Source organism: Chiloscyllium plagiosum, chromosome 6 (assembly GCF_004010195.1).
Source record: "Chiloscyllium plagiosum isolate BGI_BamShark_2017 chromosome 6, ASM401019v2, whole genome shotgun sequence".
NCBI classification, from domain to species: Eukaryota; Metazoa; Chordata; class Chondrichthyes; order Orectolobiformes; family Hemiscylliidae; genus Chiloscyllium; species Chiloscyllium plagiosum.
The window spans coordinates 49,057,314-49,076,392 of NC_057715.1; the positions used below are offsets into that span (position 1 = coordinate 49,057,314).

Consider the following 19,079-nt stretch of genomic DNA (forward strand, 5'->3'; position numbering starts at 1 on the left):
GAAAACTAACATATAAAGTGCCGATGGCACTGAATAGCGAACTCACCCCTTGCCCAAAGGGGGCATCTAAAACCCAACTTCCTATCCCACTGCCAAAATAGGAGCCAGGGCAATTAAATACCTGAACTGGGCATAAACTGTCCGTAAGTAGGCATATAGCCATCCCAACCATTTTCCTTCCTTCTAGCTAGAATCGCACCACAAACACGAGCAGCAAAGAAAGAAAATACACCATGGAATAACAACGTGAACAAAGAAATTTTGAAAAAAAAACAAGTAAGTACTCTACCCACCCTTTGGTATAACTTCACTTAGAAATTGAACGTAAACATTCTAGCCACCCCCCAGCATAGTTTAGACCAGATTATTACTAATAAACAATAGGAAAAGAAAGCTCTGACTGGACTTGCTCTTTTTTTTAAAGAAAAGTAGAGACACACCAAAACAACACTACTATTTGTACATACTGAATTGTTCAGATTAAGTTAATTTGTCTCATCTTCTCCGAAATGTCAAAGAGATGTACAGATCCATCTAAGATGATCTGAAGCACTACCGGATACCTCAGAGTGTACTGGATCCCAAGCGCTCTCAGTCTTTTCTTGAAGCCATCATAGGATTCTCTTTTCTGGATCACTGTTGCAGAGAAATCCTGGAAGAACATGATCTTAGAGCCCTCGTAAACTAAGGCCTTCAGAACCTTCCCCTGGATTCTGGAAGCTTCCACATTTCTCTCCTTATCTCGATAGTGATGAAACCGCACCAAGATAGGACAAAGACATTGGTGCAGACCTGACCTCTGTTTCATGACCCAGTGAGCCCTCTCAATCTTCAAGCTTCCCATTCCTACCTGCAAGTTAAGGAATTTCGGCAAACAGACCTCAATAAATTCCACTGGTCGCTCACCTTTCTTACCCTCCAGGAGATCGACGATGTGAATATTTTTCTCCTGTTCCTGTTCTAGAGGTCATCAACCCAGCCAAGCAAATTACGGACCTGTGTCTCCAGGGCCTGGATCCTATTCTTGGAGGAACCAGTATCAGCCTCCACCACTGTGACTCTGCATTCTACCTCATCTGTCCTTTTCCCCAGGCCTCCTAGCTGCTGTTCAGTGATAGAGATCAGGGCCAGCTTCTCCTCTATCTGCTTCCCCAACATCTCGCAATATTTCACAAGCTCTTTTACCAGGACTTGGAAGGAAATCGAGTCTGAGAATCCTGTAGGCTGGGCTGCAGACCCGGCCTTGGATGCACCTGCTCCCTTCTTTGGCATCTCTAGACATGGTGCAGAGCTCTGCAACATGATATTTCTAGATTGCTGCCATCTTGGATGCCCTTAGTGGTGTGTTTAAATTTTTTTTAAAATTAGTTTCCAATTCAGTTATGTCAAGGTTAACTATTGTTCCTGTTCTAAAATTTCTATGCAATCTGGAAATAAAGCGGTGGTCAGAGTGATCTTGTGTGAATGGAGATTCAACTCTAAGGTTTCCTGATACAATGTAAGCTTCAGTCCTCCCAATCTCTGATTTCTTCCATCCCCTTAAGAACTGGTCTCTCCTCTAATTCTTCGTTCGCACACAGCTCTGGACTTGCTTCCAATGTCTTGGCCCTAAGGTCTGAAATCCCTCCCCAAACCTCACCATCAGTATCCCTCAATCTTTTTAACACATCTCAAGATGTTGTGGAAAGGTGTTAAATCAACTTGCGATTAATCATTTCTCCTAATAACTCCTCGGTGTTGGGATATTTGTTATGTTAACTGTACTTAATAAAAACATTGAAATGGTATCTAATTGTGGCAAAAAGCTTGAGGATTAACTTTAACAGTGAACAGAAAATCCTCATAATAAACTAAGAGAAAACAGACAATTTAAAAGTATCCTAAATGCAAATAATTTTTAATCTGTCAATCTTTGCATCTCATACAATTAAAATTGTCCTTAAAACTCTGCAATTTTAAAAACTATTAATACTGCAAATAATGTGATGATGCATTGAAGTTTCTTACAGAAAAAGGATGTCTGAAAGCAGGTATACCTGTTGTACTCGAAGAGATTCTAGCTCTCGTTCCAGCCGAATGCGTAGCCTCCGTTCCATCTGCTCCCGCTTTTCACAGGCTGCTTGCAGCTGCGTTAAGGCCTGTTGCAGTCGCTCTACCCTTTCCACATACACTTGTTTCTTCCTCAACTGTCAACAGAAAGCAAACATCAACATCATGGTGGCACTAGGAATGAGCTTGCTTTTCAGGCCATAACATGTTTAAAGTGTTTGGAAAAGTACACCACATTCAACACTCAATCTGATTTGGGGCGGCACGGTGGCACAGTGGTTAGCACTGCTGCCTCACAGCGCCAGAGACCCGGGTTCAATTCCCGACTCAGGCGACTGACTGTGTGGAGTTTGCACATTCTCCCTGTGTCTGCGTGGGTTTCCTCCGGGTGCTCCGGTTTCCTCCCACAGTCTAAAGATGTGCGGGTCAGGTGAATTGGCCATGCTAAATTGCCCGTAGTGTTAGGTTAAAGGGGTAAATGTAGGGGTATGGGTGGGGGTTGCGCTTCGGAGGGTCGGTGTGGACTTGTTGGGCCGAAGGGCCTGTTTCCACATTGTAAGTAATCTAATTGTCTCCTCCATATTTAGGCTATGGCACTTGGTGTCAGGGTGTTCTGATATCCTAAGTGTACAAGTGATAAGCTAAGTGTACAAAATCTGAAAACTGGTTGCAGAATCTTGTGGAAACAATAGGCATCTCAGCCGCTGACTGGAGAACTGGCAAAACTCCCATGTTGTCTCTTTAATGCCTGCCACATTTTGGGCAAATTGTGCATTTAACATGGCAGCGGGAGGCTGATTACCCAGGATCAAAGAGCCCAAATAGCAGAGGTCCCACCCACCGAGAGTTTTTGTTCTCAGCAACATTATCAGGGAAGTGTTTGCTGCTGATACTACTCTTTCCCAAAGTCTGATCAACAAGGTGCACAGGTGGAAGGAATTAGTAGTGGTGGGTGGTGGCTGGGGCAGAATGGGTGAGTGTTCAAATGTAGAATTTGAAAGTAGGGGAGGGTGCATGGGAATGTCATGTTCAAGGGCAGTGGGGCTCGTAGCAGGCTATCCCCTCCAAATTGCCTGGTTCTTCAGACAAGAGTGCCTTTGAATGAGTGGACAATGAAATAATTCCAGAGGCCAGTGTTCCATCACCAAGTCACCCTTTATACATGGAGAGTCATTGACACTGATCCAGCTTCCTCAGGGCCACCTCTGAAACTCTTGTTCATATCTGTCAGCCAGTGCTCCGTGACTGGACGAGGTTAACAGCCCCAATCAGGGAACTCCTATTCTGAGGTCCACCTGGCTGACTTCACTACAACCACTACATCCTTCCCCCTCTGACTTCAAGGATGTAGCCCAGTTTTTTTTGTTTCTTCTTCTGTGGCGTTTTAGAACTGAGTCAGGTTGCTCCAAGTCCGCCTCTGATACAGATGGCGTGTAATGCAGAGTAAGTCATGGCTTGTTCCCAGAGCATTTCAGAAGAAATTAATTATCCTCCTCAGACAGCAAGGTCTGCCGTGTCCATCTCAGATTCAGAGGTATCTTCAACGCTTGATGGAGAGGGAGAACCCATGAGTTCCAGAACAGTCAGATGGTGGTCGAGGAGCCAGGGACATTTTGTTCCTACACTATTTATGAGTTTGCAGCTTTCTTATGGTTCACATGCATGTTCAGGGCCATCACACCTACCTGAACTTCATAAGTCACTGGACCTGACCTTACTCGACCATGCCTTTTACCCATGGTTCCTGTATCAAACTGTCTCTCTCGCTTAGCAGAGTTTTGTGTCTGACATTGAACAGCATCATGAGTGCCAATCTCACCTTCCAGATCCAGGAAGAACAGATTTAACCTGGCTCGGAGTCCAGACCATCATGGAAGCCAAGCTTTCATCCATGGACTCTATTTACACAGCTTGTTGCCGTGGAAAGGCTGCCACCATCCAAGATCCACTGGATCCGGGTAATGCTCTCCTACAACCTCTTCTGTCAGGCAGAAGATACAGAAGCTTGAACACATGCACCAAGTTCGTTAACAGCTTCTTCCTGGCCATTATTAGACTGATGAATGGACTATCTAACTTCAAATAATGTTGACCTTGCCTAGCATATGCCCTGTGTGACATAACTTGCATGTCTACGTCTAATTTTTTTTTCACCCTATGATCTGTATGTCCTTTCACCCTATGATCTGCCTGAACTGCTCGTAAACAAACCTTTTCACTATACTTAGGTACATGTAACAACATCAAATCAAGTCCTCCCCCCATTAGCAACTCTGCTGGAGCTATCCGTGTAGTTGGATGAAGGGTACTTCTACAGTCAAATAGGAACTAGGACAATTTGGTAGCTAGTGAAGCTACAGGATGTTTCTTTAAGCTTGCCTTCAAAGTTTGGACTGCTCTTTCTGCCTACCCGTTGGATGGTAGATAATATGGGGCTGTCCTTCTATGTCGAATCCCATTTAACTTCAGGAAATACTCAAATTCCCTGCTGGTGAACGATGGCTGTTTATCTGTGGCCAACAATTTCACGAATCCTCCTCTTGCAAAAGATGTGAGCAGGTTTTCTATTGTTGTTCACAATGACTAAGAACCCATGAAAATAACATGTATAGTTGACATGTAACAAAGTCCATCTTTTACTCATTCATTCCCGTGAATGTGAGGGTGCTGTTGGTGGTAATTTTTGTCCTTAATGGGCACTGCCCTACAAATGCACCTATGTCTACCCCAGGTTTACATTTATCTAGATGACCTCCACATTTACTGCAACAATAAGGGGGGGCTTTTACTCAGTGGTGGTAACCTAGATCCATGGCAGCAAACAGCGACTTATAAGATACTATTTCACTGCGGAGGGGCACGTAGTTAACGGCTTGACCAAATGTATAGCAGCCAAAGACTGTGCCGCATGGCCCTTAAGGGTCCGTGTACCTATAGTAATGATGGGAAATATGATTTTACATATTAAAGGTGCCCTTGTAGAAATGCTGGATGTAGGGAATCCACAATCAACCTCTAACCTGACAAGAGCGAAATGGAAGGCTGCCCTTTTGCCACCCCTCCAAATCCATTACCCATCAGTCTTACATCTGTCGTCAGCAAGGTTTGGGAAAGAATTCTGAGGGATAGGATTTATGACTATTTGGCAAAGCATAGTGTGATTAAAGGCAGTCAGCATGGCTTTGTGAGGGGCAGGTCACGCCTCACAAATCTTATTGAGTTCTTTGTGGAGGTGACAAGACAAGTCGATGAAGGTCAAGCAGTGGATGTGGTGCATATGGACTTCAGCAAGGCATTTGATAAGGTTCCCCATGGTAGGCTCGTTTATAAAGTCAGGAGGTATGGGATACAGGGAGACTTGGCTATCTGGATTCAGGATTGGTTGGCTGACAGAAGGCAGAGAGTGGTTATAGATGGAAAGTATTCTGCCTGGAGGTCACTGTTGAGTGGGGTCCTGCAGGGCTCTGTTCTTGGGCCTCTGCTCCTTGTAATTTTTATAAATGACTTGGATAAGGAGCTTGAGGGGTGGATTAGTAAATTTGCAGATGACACAAAGGTTGGAGGTGCCGTCGATAGTATCGAGAGCTATTGCAGGCTGCAGCGCGACATGGACAGGGTGCAAAGAAATGGCAGATGGCGTTCAACCTGGATAAATGCGAAGTGATGCATTTTGGAAGGTTGAATTTGAATGCTGACTATAGGATTAAAGACAGGATCCTTGGCAGTGTGGAGGAACAGAGTGATCTGTGTGTGCAAGTAGCAAGTGGATAGGGTTGTTAAGAAACCATATGGCATTTTGTCTTTCATTAACTGGAGGATCGAGTTGAAGAGCTGCGAGATTTTGCTGCAGCTCTACAAGTCCCTGGTGAGACCACACTTGGAATATTGGAGTTCTGGTCGCCCTACTATATGAAAGATACAGAGGCTTTGGAGAGGGTGCAAAGAAGGATGCTGCCTGGACTGGAGGGCTTACCTTATGAAGAAAGGTTGAAGAAGCTCAGACTTTTCTCTCTGGAGAGAAGGAGGAAGAGAGACCTGATCGAGGTATACAAGATAATGTGGGGAATAGGTAGCATCCTTTCCCCAGGGCAGGATTGACTGGTATGAGAGGTCATAGTTTTAAGATATTAGGAGAAAAGTATAGAGGAGATATCAGAGGTAGATTCTTTACATAGAGAGTTGTGAATGCATGGAATGCGTTGCCAGTGTTGGTGGAAGCAGAGTCATTAGGGACATTTAAGTGACTGGACATGCACATGGATAGCAGTGAGTTGAGGAGTGCGTAGGTTAAGTTATTATATTTTACATTAGGATTAAACCTCGGCATAACATCGTGAGCCAAAGGGCCTGCTTTGTGCTGTACTTTTCTATGTTCTATGAAACTCCAACTGAAGGGGATGCATAAAACAGTTAAAGACAAACAGGAAGGAAGAAATGAACAGAGGCAATTAGAGGATTGTCCAGATGTCCCATCAGCAGGTAGTTAAGACTCTACCCACTAAGCCTGGTTTTAACCTGATGTGGAATGGTCCCTATGAGGTTATCATTAGCGGTGATAAGTGCGCTTGAAATATGAGGGAAGGTGGTCTAGAAACACTGGTCCCAACTGAAGAAATATGCAGGCACCGACTGAGGATCCTCACTCTCTCTTTCCTTTTCAGAGTGATTCATCTCAGAGCTTGGGGTCGTCCTTCGCGATTGTTGCGCATGGATGAGGAGTGCTGGTTGTTGAACATGGACCAGGAGAACTGGTTATTGCGCGTGGATCAGGAGCGCTGGTTATTGCGCATGGATCAGGAGCGCTGGTTATTGCATGTGGACCTGGAGTGCAGTTTGTTGTATGTGGACCATGAGTGCAGGTTGGTTGCGTGGACCAGGAGTGCAGATTGTTGTGAGTGGGCGATATAGCCTTTGGACCATTGTATAACTCCATTCAATACATTTTGTAATATTTTGTTGATTTTCACCCTGGCCCTTTGCCTAGTAGTCACTAGGGGGGAGTGTCAACGGAATTGTGTTGACCTAAGATGTTTAAACTTATGAAACAAGTTATTGCTTTAAGAGAACTCAAAACAGAACTTTGAATTTGGTCAAAATTTGCATAGGAACATATCAAATGTCTAGAATGAGCCATAAAGTAAGTTAAGATATATGGGTAAATTTAAAGAAAGAACAAACAACAAGTGGGAATGAATTGAAATGGTAATTGAGGTTACCATGCATTTTAGTGAAAAGGAAGTTTAGGTGAGAGAACTAAACTGATAGGTTTCTCTTCGTACTGTTTGTGTCCTTGTCTTTCCTTGGTGAACTTGGTGTTCAAGCCACTAACCGAGGCATCAGGACTATACGTGCAGAGATAAGTAAAACCTCATAGATCTTTTGATAAGATCAGATGGGGGTCAAGAATGCATGAAAGTCTTGGGATACCGATGTAAGTGTGCAAAAGTGATTGTTACCTCAGAAGTAATGAACCTGTGTGAATGCTGTAAAAAAAAGGTTTTTGCATTGAAAAATGGGCCTCAGATATGTACACTGACTTGGCAAATGGACTTGTGTGGCTTGGGAAGGACACAAGACCATAGTTTAAACGATAAGACAGTGACACATAATCTATGGAGAAATTGACTTTAAAAAAGTGATTATGAACTGCAGAGATACAGAGATACCCCTGTCACCTTGCAGAAATGTCTGGTCCTTGACTATTTACGAGAGTCACAGGGTGGCATCTGTGTTGTTATTGGCCCTGAGTGTTGCACCTATATTCCAGACACTTCAGACAATATAACTAACCTAGCATTTCGCATACACCTGCAGGCTGATAAAATCTGGCAGGAAGGGAAGCAATTTCATAATTATAATCCCCCGGGGTGGCTGGAATGGCTATTAGGTGGTTCTTGGTGCTCTTATATTCAGCATGCACTGATTGTTCACGTTGTCATTGTAATTGTTTGCTGTGTCTTTATGGCACTTTTCAATTCAAGTTGTAAAATCTTAATTGCTCGTGTAAGGCAGCTGCTAGTCTTCAATTTGATGTTTCTGTCCGGCACCCCCCACAGGGTGATAGGAACTCACTTGATTGTAAGTGGTTTAGAGTCCATGGCCCCCATTGTCTCTGACCACAAGGGGGGATTGAAGATGGAAAATGAAGGGTTAAAATTAAATTCGTACTGAGCCTTAATTTTTAAACTATAATGTGAGATTCGCTGCAAACAGACTATTGCAGGAGGACCTCTGTGGTTATGCAGCAGAGCTGAGACAGCCATAACTTCTGCTTTTTGTTACTAAGTAAAACCGCAAGGCCTTCTGAACTCAAACGGCATGATCTGTGTCTTGTGGTTCTGTATAAACCTTGATACTTGTCTGTAATCTGCGAGAGCCTAGGTCTGACCGCAATGTGGTCAGATGCTTATGGTCTCCCAAAGGCCTTTGTTTAATAAATTACTTCTGATTGACTTCTACATTTGTAATGTGGCATTATTGTACCTACAACAAAATATCTTTTTCAAATTTATAATACTGCTGGTCATCCTTCGTATCAAAATCTCTGTGTACTTCCTAATATTAAATGGCACCTGCTACTTGTCTCCCTATGACTCCAGCTAGTCTGCATCTTCTTAGAGTCTATCGCAATCTTCCTCTCAATTCACAATATGTCCAAGCTTTGCCTCATGTGCAAATTTTGAAATTGTCCATGCACACCCAAGTTTAGGTTATTAACATAAACTAAATAAATGCCACCAAGGATGACATCAGTATACTCATCCTCAGTTTAAAAAAAAACTATTCACTACCATTTTCTGCTTCCTGTCATGTAGTCAACTTTGTACCTGTACTGCACTATCCACACTTACTTCTGGGGCTTTGATTGGTGGTCTATTTTGTGGCATTTTGTCTTAAACCTTTTAAAAGTCTATGAATTGCATTATTCTCAGTAACCAACTCCATATCTCAAAAAAAAAGCTCAAGTTATTTAAACAAGATGTACTCATATATGCATGCTTTCATTAACTAATCTATATTTGTGGAAGTGACTATTTTGAATTAGATTAACATTGCTAAAGGATTTTCCACCACCAAGATTAAACTCATTGGCTCTAGATACTAGGCTGAATCTTTATAACCTCACTTGAAACAGAAACACAGAGTTGCAATTCTAATCCTCCAATCCTCTTGAATCATCCCTTTATCGAAGCAGGATTGGAAGATTATGATCAATTCAGTATCTTCAGATGCATTTCATCCATTCCTGGTGACTTATGAGTTTGTGGTTGAGGCAACTTTCCTAATTCCTCTTCTTTATCATTCTATCATTTTTTAGACCAACAGTGTACCAAGTACCTCTGTTTTCAAAACATCTTGGGTGATAGTTTCTTTCTTAGTAGCTCTGCCTCCAGACATAAATCCCATTTCTGATGCCTCATTTACCCCATTCCTCCTTTACCTATCTCTGAGATGTTTGAAGTCCCTTTTATGTTGGCTTCCAGTCTCTTCTCATTCTCTCTCCTTGCTTCTCATATTTCTTATGTCTACTTACCCTGTGAACTCTCCATATTCAGTCAGGTTTTCATTTGTTATTATTAATGTACCCTATCTATATCTGAACTGCCTGTTCTTTAAAAGGTAGCCTATTGTAACATTATAGTCTTCTCTGGCAACTTCTGATTCCAACTTCATAGGGCATATCATTTCTCACCAATTAATTGTTTACATTCTGGATTGTATGTTGTCCTTTTCTATAGCCAATTCAAAACTTATTATGCTATTATCATTATTCCGTAAAATGTTAGAGAGACATAGAGATCTTCAGTAAGGAAACAAACCCATCGGCCAACTCGTCCATGCCAACCAGATATCCTAAATCAATCTAGTCCCATTTGCCAGCACTTGGCCCATATCCCTCTAAACCCTTCCTATTTGTATACCCATTCAGATGCCTGTTAAATTTTATAATTGAACCAGCCTCCACCAATTCCTCTGGCTGCTCATTCCATACATGCACCAACCTCTGTGTGAAAAAGTTGCCCCTTAGGTCCCTTTGGTATCTCGCCCCTCTCACCCTAAACCTATGACCTCTGGTTCTGGGCTCCCCCACCCTATCCATGCCCCTCATGATTTCATAGGCATCTATGCCATTACTCCTCAGACTCCAATGTTCCAGTGAAAACAGCCTCAGCCTATTCAGCGCAAATCCTCCAACCCTGGCAACATCCTTGTAAATCTTTTCTGAACCCTTTCAAGTTACACAACATCCTTCCAACAGGAGGGACCAGAATTGCACACAATATTCCAAAAGTGGCCTAACCAATGTCCTGTACAGCTGCAACACAACCTCCTAAATCATATACTCTATGCTCTGTCCAATAACGGAAAGCATACCAAAAGCCTGCTTCACTACCCTATATACCTGCGACTCCACTTTCAAGCAGCTATGAATCTACACTCCAAAGGTCGCTTTGTTCAGCAACACTCTGCAGGACCTTAGCATTAAATGCATAAATCCTGCCTTGAATTGCCTTTCCAAAATGCAGAACCTCACATTTATCTAAATTAAATTCCATCTGCCATTCCTCGGCCCATTGGTCCATCTGATCAAGATCCCATTATACTCTCAGGTAACATTTATCGTTGTCCACTAAACCTCCAATTTTGGTATTATCTGCAAACTTACTAATGATACTAGTACGTTTGCATCCAATTTATTTATATAAATGATGAAAAGCAATGGACCCAGCACCAATCCTTGCGGCACACCACTGGTCACAGGCCTCTTGTCTCAAAGGCAATGTTGCATTAGTGATACTTCATTTGTCAGAACTAGATGCAGCAATACTTCCTTTGAGGAGGCTGGCATCAATTGAATCTAGAAAATTCTCCTGAACATAATTCAGAAATGTCCTTATCAATATCTTTATACTATTAATATCATAGTCTATACCAAGATAATTAAAACTGCCAATCATAATACCATCTAGTTTTTGTGCTAATTTGTTTATCCAAGTCTTTTCCATTAGTTGCAAGTCTATAAAATACAACCAGTAGTGTAATGGTCTAAAATAAAAATTACACGACACAAGTTTCTAGTCCAACGGGTTTATTTGGAAGTACACGCTTTTGGAGCGCTGCTCCTTCATCAGGTAGCTGTGGAATAGGATCATAGGACACAGAATTTATAGCAAAAGATCACAGCGCCATGCAATAAAGATGATATATTGAACAAACCTAGATTGCTGTTAAGTCTTTCATCTTTTAGAATGGATTGCAGGTTTCAATTCATTAATAGGTAAATCCCAGAATTTCTTTTAAGTCACATTCCTGAGATAACTTAAAGTTTTATAAAAAAAAGGTGACATCTCAGCTCAGACAATGTATTACAGGTGTGAGGTTAGAGCCTGTATGTATCCCAATTTTGAGTCAGACTGGTTCTATTTCCAAAGTAGGAATTTATAAAATATCACATGGATTATCAAAAAATATTGACTGCCTACTGATTGTGTGCTTTTTGAACAAAATAGAATGTATCTGCGAATACAATTCTACAAATGCAAATTCACCCGATAGACTTATATATGTGTGTGCATTCATGTGAGGGAGAGAGAGTGAGAGTATATGTCTGCATGTGGGAGAGAGGGAGAGAACATGTGTGTGTGTGTGTGTGTGTGTGTGTGTGAACGTGTGAAAGTGCATGTGTGTGCGCGCTTGCTGGGTAGTGCATGTCAAAGAAGAACAAAGAACAAAGAAAATTTACAGCCCAGGAACAGATCCTTCAGCCCTCCAAGCCTGAGCCGATCGAATCTACTGTCTAAACCTGTCGCCCAATTCCGAAGCATCTGTATCCCTCTGCTCCTCACCTACTCATGCATCTGTCCAGATGCATCTTAAATGAATTTACCATGCCTGCCTCTATTACCTCTGCTGGCAAAGCGCTCCAGGCACTTACCCTCTGTATAAAATACTTGCTGTGTGTATCCCCCTTAAACTTTTCAGCTCTCACCTTGAGTCCATAAGTGTGATGGAGTATATGCCTGTGAGAGGGTGTGCGCGTAGGTGAGAGTATATGTGTGTGTGTGTGTGTGTGCCTGAGAGACAGCATGTGTAAGTGAGAGGGTCTGCGTGAGTATATGAGTATCTAACAATATGCGTTTATGTGTGCTTATGTACGTGCATGTGTGTATGGTGTAGTAGGGTCACCTGTAGTGTGACATGAATGCAAGATTCTGCTTGAGGCCATCCTCATGGTTACCAAACTTGACTATCAGCCTCTGCTCGTCCATCTGCATTGTTGCACATCCCGAAGTCCACCTTGGAGAATGGTCACCTGAAGATCCGAGGCTGAATGTAACCTGATTTTTTATAATCCATGTGACATTTTATAAATTCCTACCTTGGAAATATAACCAATCTGACTCAAGATTGGAATACATGCAGACTCTAACCTCACACTTTTAATGCATTGTCTGAGCTGTCACTTTTTTTTATAAAAACTTACTTTATCTCAGAAATGTGACTTGAAAGAAGTTCCGAGAATTACATATTAATGAACTGAAATCTGCAACCCATTCTAAACGATGAAACACTTAACAATAATCTAGGTCTGTTCAATATATTGCATCAGTGTATGACACTGTGGTCGTTTGCTATGATTTCTGTGTCCTATGATCCTACTCCACTAGCTACCTGACAAAGGAACAGCGCTTCGAAAGCTTGTACTTCCAAATAAACTGTTGGACTATAAACTGGTGTCATGATTTTTAACTTTGTCCACCCAGTCCACCCACCACATGATCTGGCACCTCCACATCATGTAATGGTCTAGTTAATGTATCTTAGCTCAAAGCAAATACATTGTCGTTGATCTCTCTCTAGAACAACTCTTTCTCGTTCAATGTCATACTTTCCACAATCAAGTATTGCCCATCCTACTTTCTTTGCTTTCCTACCTTTCCTGAAACTTGCATCCAGAAATATATCGTATCCTATCCTATCCTTTTTTTTGGTGACAGGTTTCCCTACTGTCACAATAACATCACATTCCCTCTTGATTACCTGCAGCTGCTGATAAATAGATTTATCTACTACACACTGTGTATTGACAAACATGTTCTTGTTATGAGTTATGAACTGCATTTTCACATATTTTAGGAATATAACTTAAATGTTCAATGGAAACACCTAATTGAGAAATTTAAGTGAGTCTAATTCAAATAGACCTGGAGTACAAACATTTCAAAGGTATTCGTTTAATGAAATCAGACTTAGAAGTGAAAGTATTGAGCCCTGGATGATGCATCTGTGGCTTCTTGATAAATAAGTTACTTAATTAAAGAAGCCAAAAGTAGCTTTGTAAACTTCAGTGGTTGCAAGAAGTCTGCAGAGAGGGCAATTTCATTAATTAGAAATACATTTTTCATACGAGTTAGAGAATCAAGAAGTTATAGTATTTTTTTTGTTATATACTTTGCGTAGTCTCAAAGATGGGCCATAGGATAGAAGGTTCTTTTTGTTTAAACTAGCTGGGTGTTTACTCAGAAAAAAAGCAGTTGCAATGTTTGGACTGGTGTAGGCTTCCGCTCACCAAATTGAGACAGCCAAAAGCAAATGATTATTAATTAAGCCTGCACTTAATCAGAGAAGATACTAAATTCTTTATTCATTACAGACAATTATTTTAACTTTAAGATTTTCACCGCTACTGCTTGAAAATTCTTGATATCTAAAGAAAAATAAAGACATTAATTTGTCCAAAAAGTGATTTAAAGAAAGACACAAAGGAAGATCAGCTGACAGGATTTAAATAGATGGATAAAACATCCTTAAAATATGGAGTTTTAGTTTTGATTCCTCATGAGATATCTTTTGACATTTCCGTACCATTGCACAAACACACTGAACTGTCCAGCCAGTTTTCTAATTGGATATCAATTACTGATTGCATTGTGGCCAACAGTGTTGAATTTGGCTGCCATCAACTAAAGTCAATCAAATCAAATTAAACATTAAGCCCACCTCCTGCTCCAACCTGACCACCTTGGCTTGGGTATTGTTCAATGCCTGATCCAAGATTTCAATGCGCCTCTGCTGATCCTCATTTGCTGAACGCATAGTGGCCAGTTCCATTTCCAACTTTTCCCCTTCCTTCAAGTGCTCTTTGTCTGCAAGAGAAGCAGAGAACAAGGTTAGCTTTGTATGGCAGCTTTCCTGTTAACAGGAATCAGGCCAAATAGCCTCAGGCAGTAAAAAAACATAAAGGAGACTTTAAGTTACTTGGCATTTTTCTTCTCAATCGAAAACCTTAGCCGTTATTTGGAAATAACACAGAACGAATATCAATGGCTAACTTTTCATAATTGATTGGATGAAGAATTTTCAATTACCATTCTTGCTTACCGAAATCAGCTACTGACTAGGAAAATAAGAAAAGTCATCACAAACTTAAAATGGAGAGAATTACAAATTAAGTCTGCAAATGTAATTATTGAATGCCTCAAACATGATTAATTTGTTTCTGTAGGGGTTGATGGTTGCCATTTCCACTGATGGAGCAAAAGTCATTAGTAAGTTCACAGATGTGGTGCAGGATTTGCTTTAAGAGGAGGAAAAAAATACTGAAGAAAGTAGGATAAAAGGTCAACACAACATCAAGGGCAGAAGACCCTGTACGGTGCTGTACTGATCTATGTTCTAAGTCAAAATGATACAATAGATATAGTTTGGATAAGTTAACTCACAACTATTTTGTTTGTTATTCAAAAATATTCTTTTGGAAGAAAGGAATCAGAATATGAATATGCTTGAAAATATAAAGTTTTTTTGGAAGTTTTTCACATTGCATTCATCAGGACAATTTGCAAGGAACACCAATGTAAAGGTTAACAACATTTATGCTATATGAAGATTGCTGATTGGTAAACAAGCAAACTCTAATTGGCAGTAGAGCTCAATGAAGAATGCACCCATTACATGATGACTTACAGTTAATTCTCAAGCTATTTTTTTAAACCAGGTAGATTCACCAGGTAGCCATTGTCTGACAAGTAGCATTAACTGAGAAAATTAGAGTGAATCCAAACAGGTTCTTTAAATATATTAACAGTAAAAGAATAACTAGAGAGGGGATAGGACTCCTGAAAGACCAAAGTGAACATGAGGTCCTCAATGACTATTTCTCCTGTGTATTTACCGTGGAGAAAGACGTGAAGACTTGGGAACCTGGGGACATTAGTGGCAATATCTTGGGGACAGTCCATATCGCAGGTGTTGCATATATTGGAATGTATAAAGGTGGATAAATCTCCTGGCCTTAACCAGATATATCCCAAAAGACTGAAGAGGCTAGAGAAGAAATTGTGGGGGCCCTGGCTGATATTTTGACATTATCGATAGGCACGGGAAAGGTCCCAGAAAATGCGAGGGTAGCGAATGTTGTGCCCTTATTCAAGAAGGGCTGCGAAGAAAATCCTGGGAACTATAGACCAGTAGGCCTAACATCTGTGATAAATAAGTTATTTGAGAAGATTATGAGGGATACAATATATATGGATTTGGAAAGACAGGGTTTGATTAGGAAGAGTCAGCATGGTTTTGTGCATGTGAGATCATGCCTCATAAATTTATTAGAGTTCTTTCATGAAGTGACCAGAAAGATTGATGAAGGTAGGGTGATAGATTTAGTCTATATAGATTTCAGTAAGGCCTTTGATAAGGTTCCACATCGTAGGCTGCTCTGGAAGATTAGATTGCATGGAATCCAGGGGGAACTGGCAAGATAGATACAGAATTTGCTTGATGGTAGGAAGCAGAAGGGGAAGGATCAAATCAACTGCACAAGTTACTGAATTCATAAGTTCAATGAATATCATTCACACCATTGTGGGGAATATAGTCGCTATGATACAGTACCTCAGTGAAAATGTTTATGGCTTCCTTCAGTGGTGCATTGTTGTATAGACCATCAATATCAAATTATCACATGGGCACTGTATTACTATTGATATGCAAGTCTTGCTTGAAACAAGTTGTAACAATTCATCCAACCAGTAGGCCATCTCATTTGTGCAGAATCAGTCATAGATAAGATGGGTTGGAAAGGAATGCCATTTTTGAATATCTTGGGCAGTCCATACATACACCGGAGCAGTAAGCTGTGAGTATGAATACTTCAAGTACAGTATATCACCCGGCAGTATATTAGCCTTATGCAGGTCCAGCTGGCATTTTCTTTAGCGTGGTTTTAAGCAAGGCTATCTGGTCACACTGAGAAACAAGTCCAATGGCTATGAATTTAGATTTATCATTAGAATGGCAAGCATTGTATTGATATAGTCATGTTTGTTAAGGATGGTTATTCAAATCTCCTGTCATGTTTACTGATATGCATATCTAGTTGGCCCTGAGGTCTTGCAAGACAACATAAATCAGAAAAAGCAAGCATCCAAATTTAGCTGGTAAGAAGGTAGGCAAATGGATTGTTGACCTTTATTTAGAAACGAATGGAGTATAAAAATACTAAGCCTCGCTAAAACTATTAAGCCTCGCTAAGCCTCGCAAGGCATTAGTCAGACAACCCATAGAATACTGTGAACAGTTTTTAACCCCTAAGGAAAGATATAATAGAATAGATGCAGTCCTAAGAAGATTCCCAGGTAGAGTTGATCCCAGGTATGGAGGTATTTTCTTATGAGGAGAGGTTAAGTAGGTTGTGCATGTAGTCATTAGAATTTAGAAGAATGAGAGATCTTATTGAAGCATATAAGATTCTAAGGGGCTTGACAGCATTGATACAGACAGGTTATTTCTACATATAGGAGAATTTAGGACCAGACGGCATAATCTCAGAGTAAGGTGTGGCCTAATTAAGACAGAGTTCAGGAAGACTTTTTTTTTCTGAGGGTCAATAATGTGTGGAATTCTTCACCTGAGAGGGCTATCCAGTCTTGGTCGTTAAGTACAATTCAGGGTTGAAATACACATTTATAGTCAGTATAGGAATCAAGGGTTATGGGGAAAAGGCAGGAAAGTAAATTTCAGCATTATTAGATTGGTTACAATCTCATTGAATAGCGAAATAGATCTGATAGGCTGAATACTTCTGCTCCAATGTTTTATGGTTATGACTTTAATATTTAATTCTGGTGTCTGAATTGTTCTGGGTAGATAGTTTGTAAAAAATATTTGCTTGCAAGAAATATCAAGATTGTTTTAAAGCAGAAACATTCAGGATTTTAGGCTAAAGTAGATCAACAAAAATTGAACCTGATAAAGGGACCCCGAATGATTGCTGATCCAAACTTCATTAGATGAGAAAAATGTTTCATAACTCGTAATATGCTCTAACTTAAAAAACTATTTTTGTAGCAAAACAAACTTTTGCCATTTGGAAGTCAACCTAATGAGTACAGGCAAGCTAACTTTATTTCCATCACTTAAGTTATCCATTACGGAAACAAGATGGAAATTCAGGGACTTTCTGAGGACCAGAATTAAAGTATCAATAATCATGTTCCAACATTGTAACATAAACTAGTAATGTAAGATCGAACACTGCCAGACTTTCAAATTGTATGTGAAAATCAGAGAAGTCATTTGGAATCCCACAACACGCCTGAGCGAGATCAGCTAGGTGCACTCTTGAGGATTCATCCACTGAGAATGTGGTACATGAATTATATAGTTACAACATGTTGGGCAGCACAGTGGTTAGCACTGCTGCCTTACAGCACCAGGGTCCCAGGTTCGATTCCAGCCTCGGGCAACTGTCTGTGTGGAGTTTGCACATTCTCCCCATGTCTGCGTGGGTTTCCTCCGGGTGCTCCGGTTTCCTCCCACAGTCCAAAGATGTGCAGGCCAGGTGAATTGGCCATTCTAAATTGCCCATAGGTTAGGTGCGTTAGTCAGAGGGAAATGGGTCTGGATGGGTTACTCTTCGGCGGGTCAGTGTGGACTTGTTGGGCCGAAGGGCCTGTTTCCATGCTGTAGGGAAGCTAATCACATGTCCTGATGGATTATATCAAACAACATAAACATTCAGCTGTTTGTAATAATCAAGATGTGATTGTATCAGACCAGTCTGCACTTGCAAAACTCAAAGCAGTATCTAATATTAGATCTGATTCCATGATTGGACAACATTTGCTAAATAATTGTGTGTGTGTGAAGAATTATACTGACAATCAAGTTAAGATCATGGTTGGCTTACAAATGTGGAGTATTTGCATTTTAATAGAAGCTACATTTATTAATACATGGAACCCTGTTCTTTGCAGACAGAAAGTTCATATGCACCCATTATGTCAGTTTTAACTAAATGGTACAGCTGACGATCATTCTTTTGACCAGTTCTCAAAGTAATGTTATCACTAATGAGAGTCAACCCACCAGTTCTAAATTTAATCAAAGGTTGACAGTTAGTTGTTATCAACTAGGAGAAAGTGAGGACTGAGATGGTGGAGATCAGAGTCAAGAGTGTGATGCCGGAAAAGCACAGCAGATCGGGCAGCATCCAAGGAGCAAGAGAATCGATGTTTCAGGCATAAGCCCTTCAGCTTGATTCTCCTGCTCCTCAGATGCTGCCTGACCTGCTGTGCTTTCCAGCACCACACTCTTGACAGTTAACTGTTATCATCTAACTGCTGCAAGCTCCATGGCAATGCTTCTGCTAAACAGACTCCATTTGCCAATCGATAAGCACTGTCAGAAAGCTAGCATTCACATTTCTGAAATTGACATACTTTGTGATAAAATTTGGACTTATGACTATGCCATCTCAAACACTGAATGTCTCTTTATAGGAGGATGAGAAGTTTGTTAACAATGATACTGAGCAATTGATTCTTCATCTTACTTTCACTCTTACCTCGTCCTCTTATACTCTACTCAATAAACTCGACATTAGCTCATGGAACAGGACTTCATCATTTCATTTGGACTTTTGCAGACAACACTGAGTTTAATAACTTTTAAATCATAACTTCAGTTGGAATTATTTTTCCATATATCAGGTGTTGACAATGGGTTCTGCATCTCCTGTAGGCAGA

General features: G+C 40.8%; 1 protein-coding gene across 9 annotated transcripts in view; it reads right to left on the minus strand.

Annotated features, from left to right (window-relative positions):
* Window positions 1–19,079, minus strand: part of LOC122550565 (angiomotin-like protein 1) — a 243,538-nt gene that overhangs the window by 34,433 nt on the left and 190,026 nt on the right. For all 9 annotated transcript variants that reach the window (XM_043691485.1, XM_043691488.1, XM_043691487.1 and 6 more), the window contains 2 exons: window positions 14,053–14,198; window positions 2,037–2,186 (listed from right to left, as the gene is read on the minus strand). In XM_043691485.1, coding sequence (XP_043547420.1) covers window positions 2,037–2,186; window positions 14,053–14,198 — 296 coding nt within the window. The remainder of the gene's footprint in view (window positions 1–2,036; window positions 2,187–14,052; window positions 14,199–19,079) is intronic.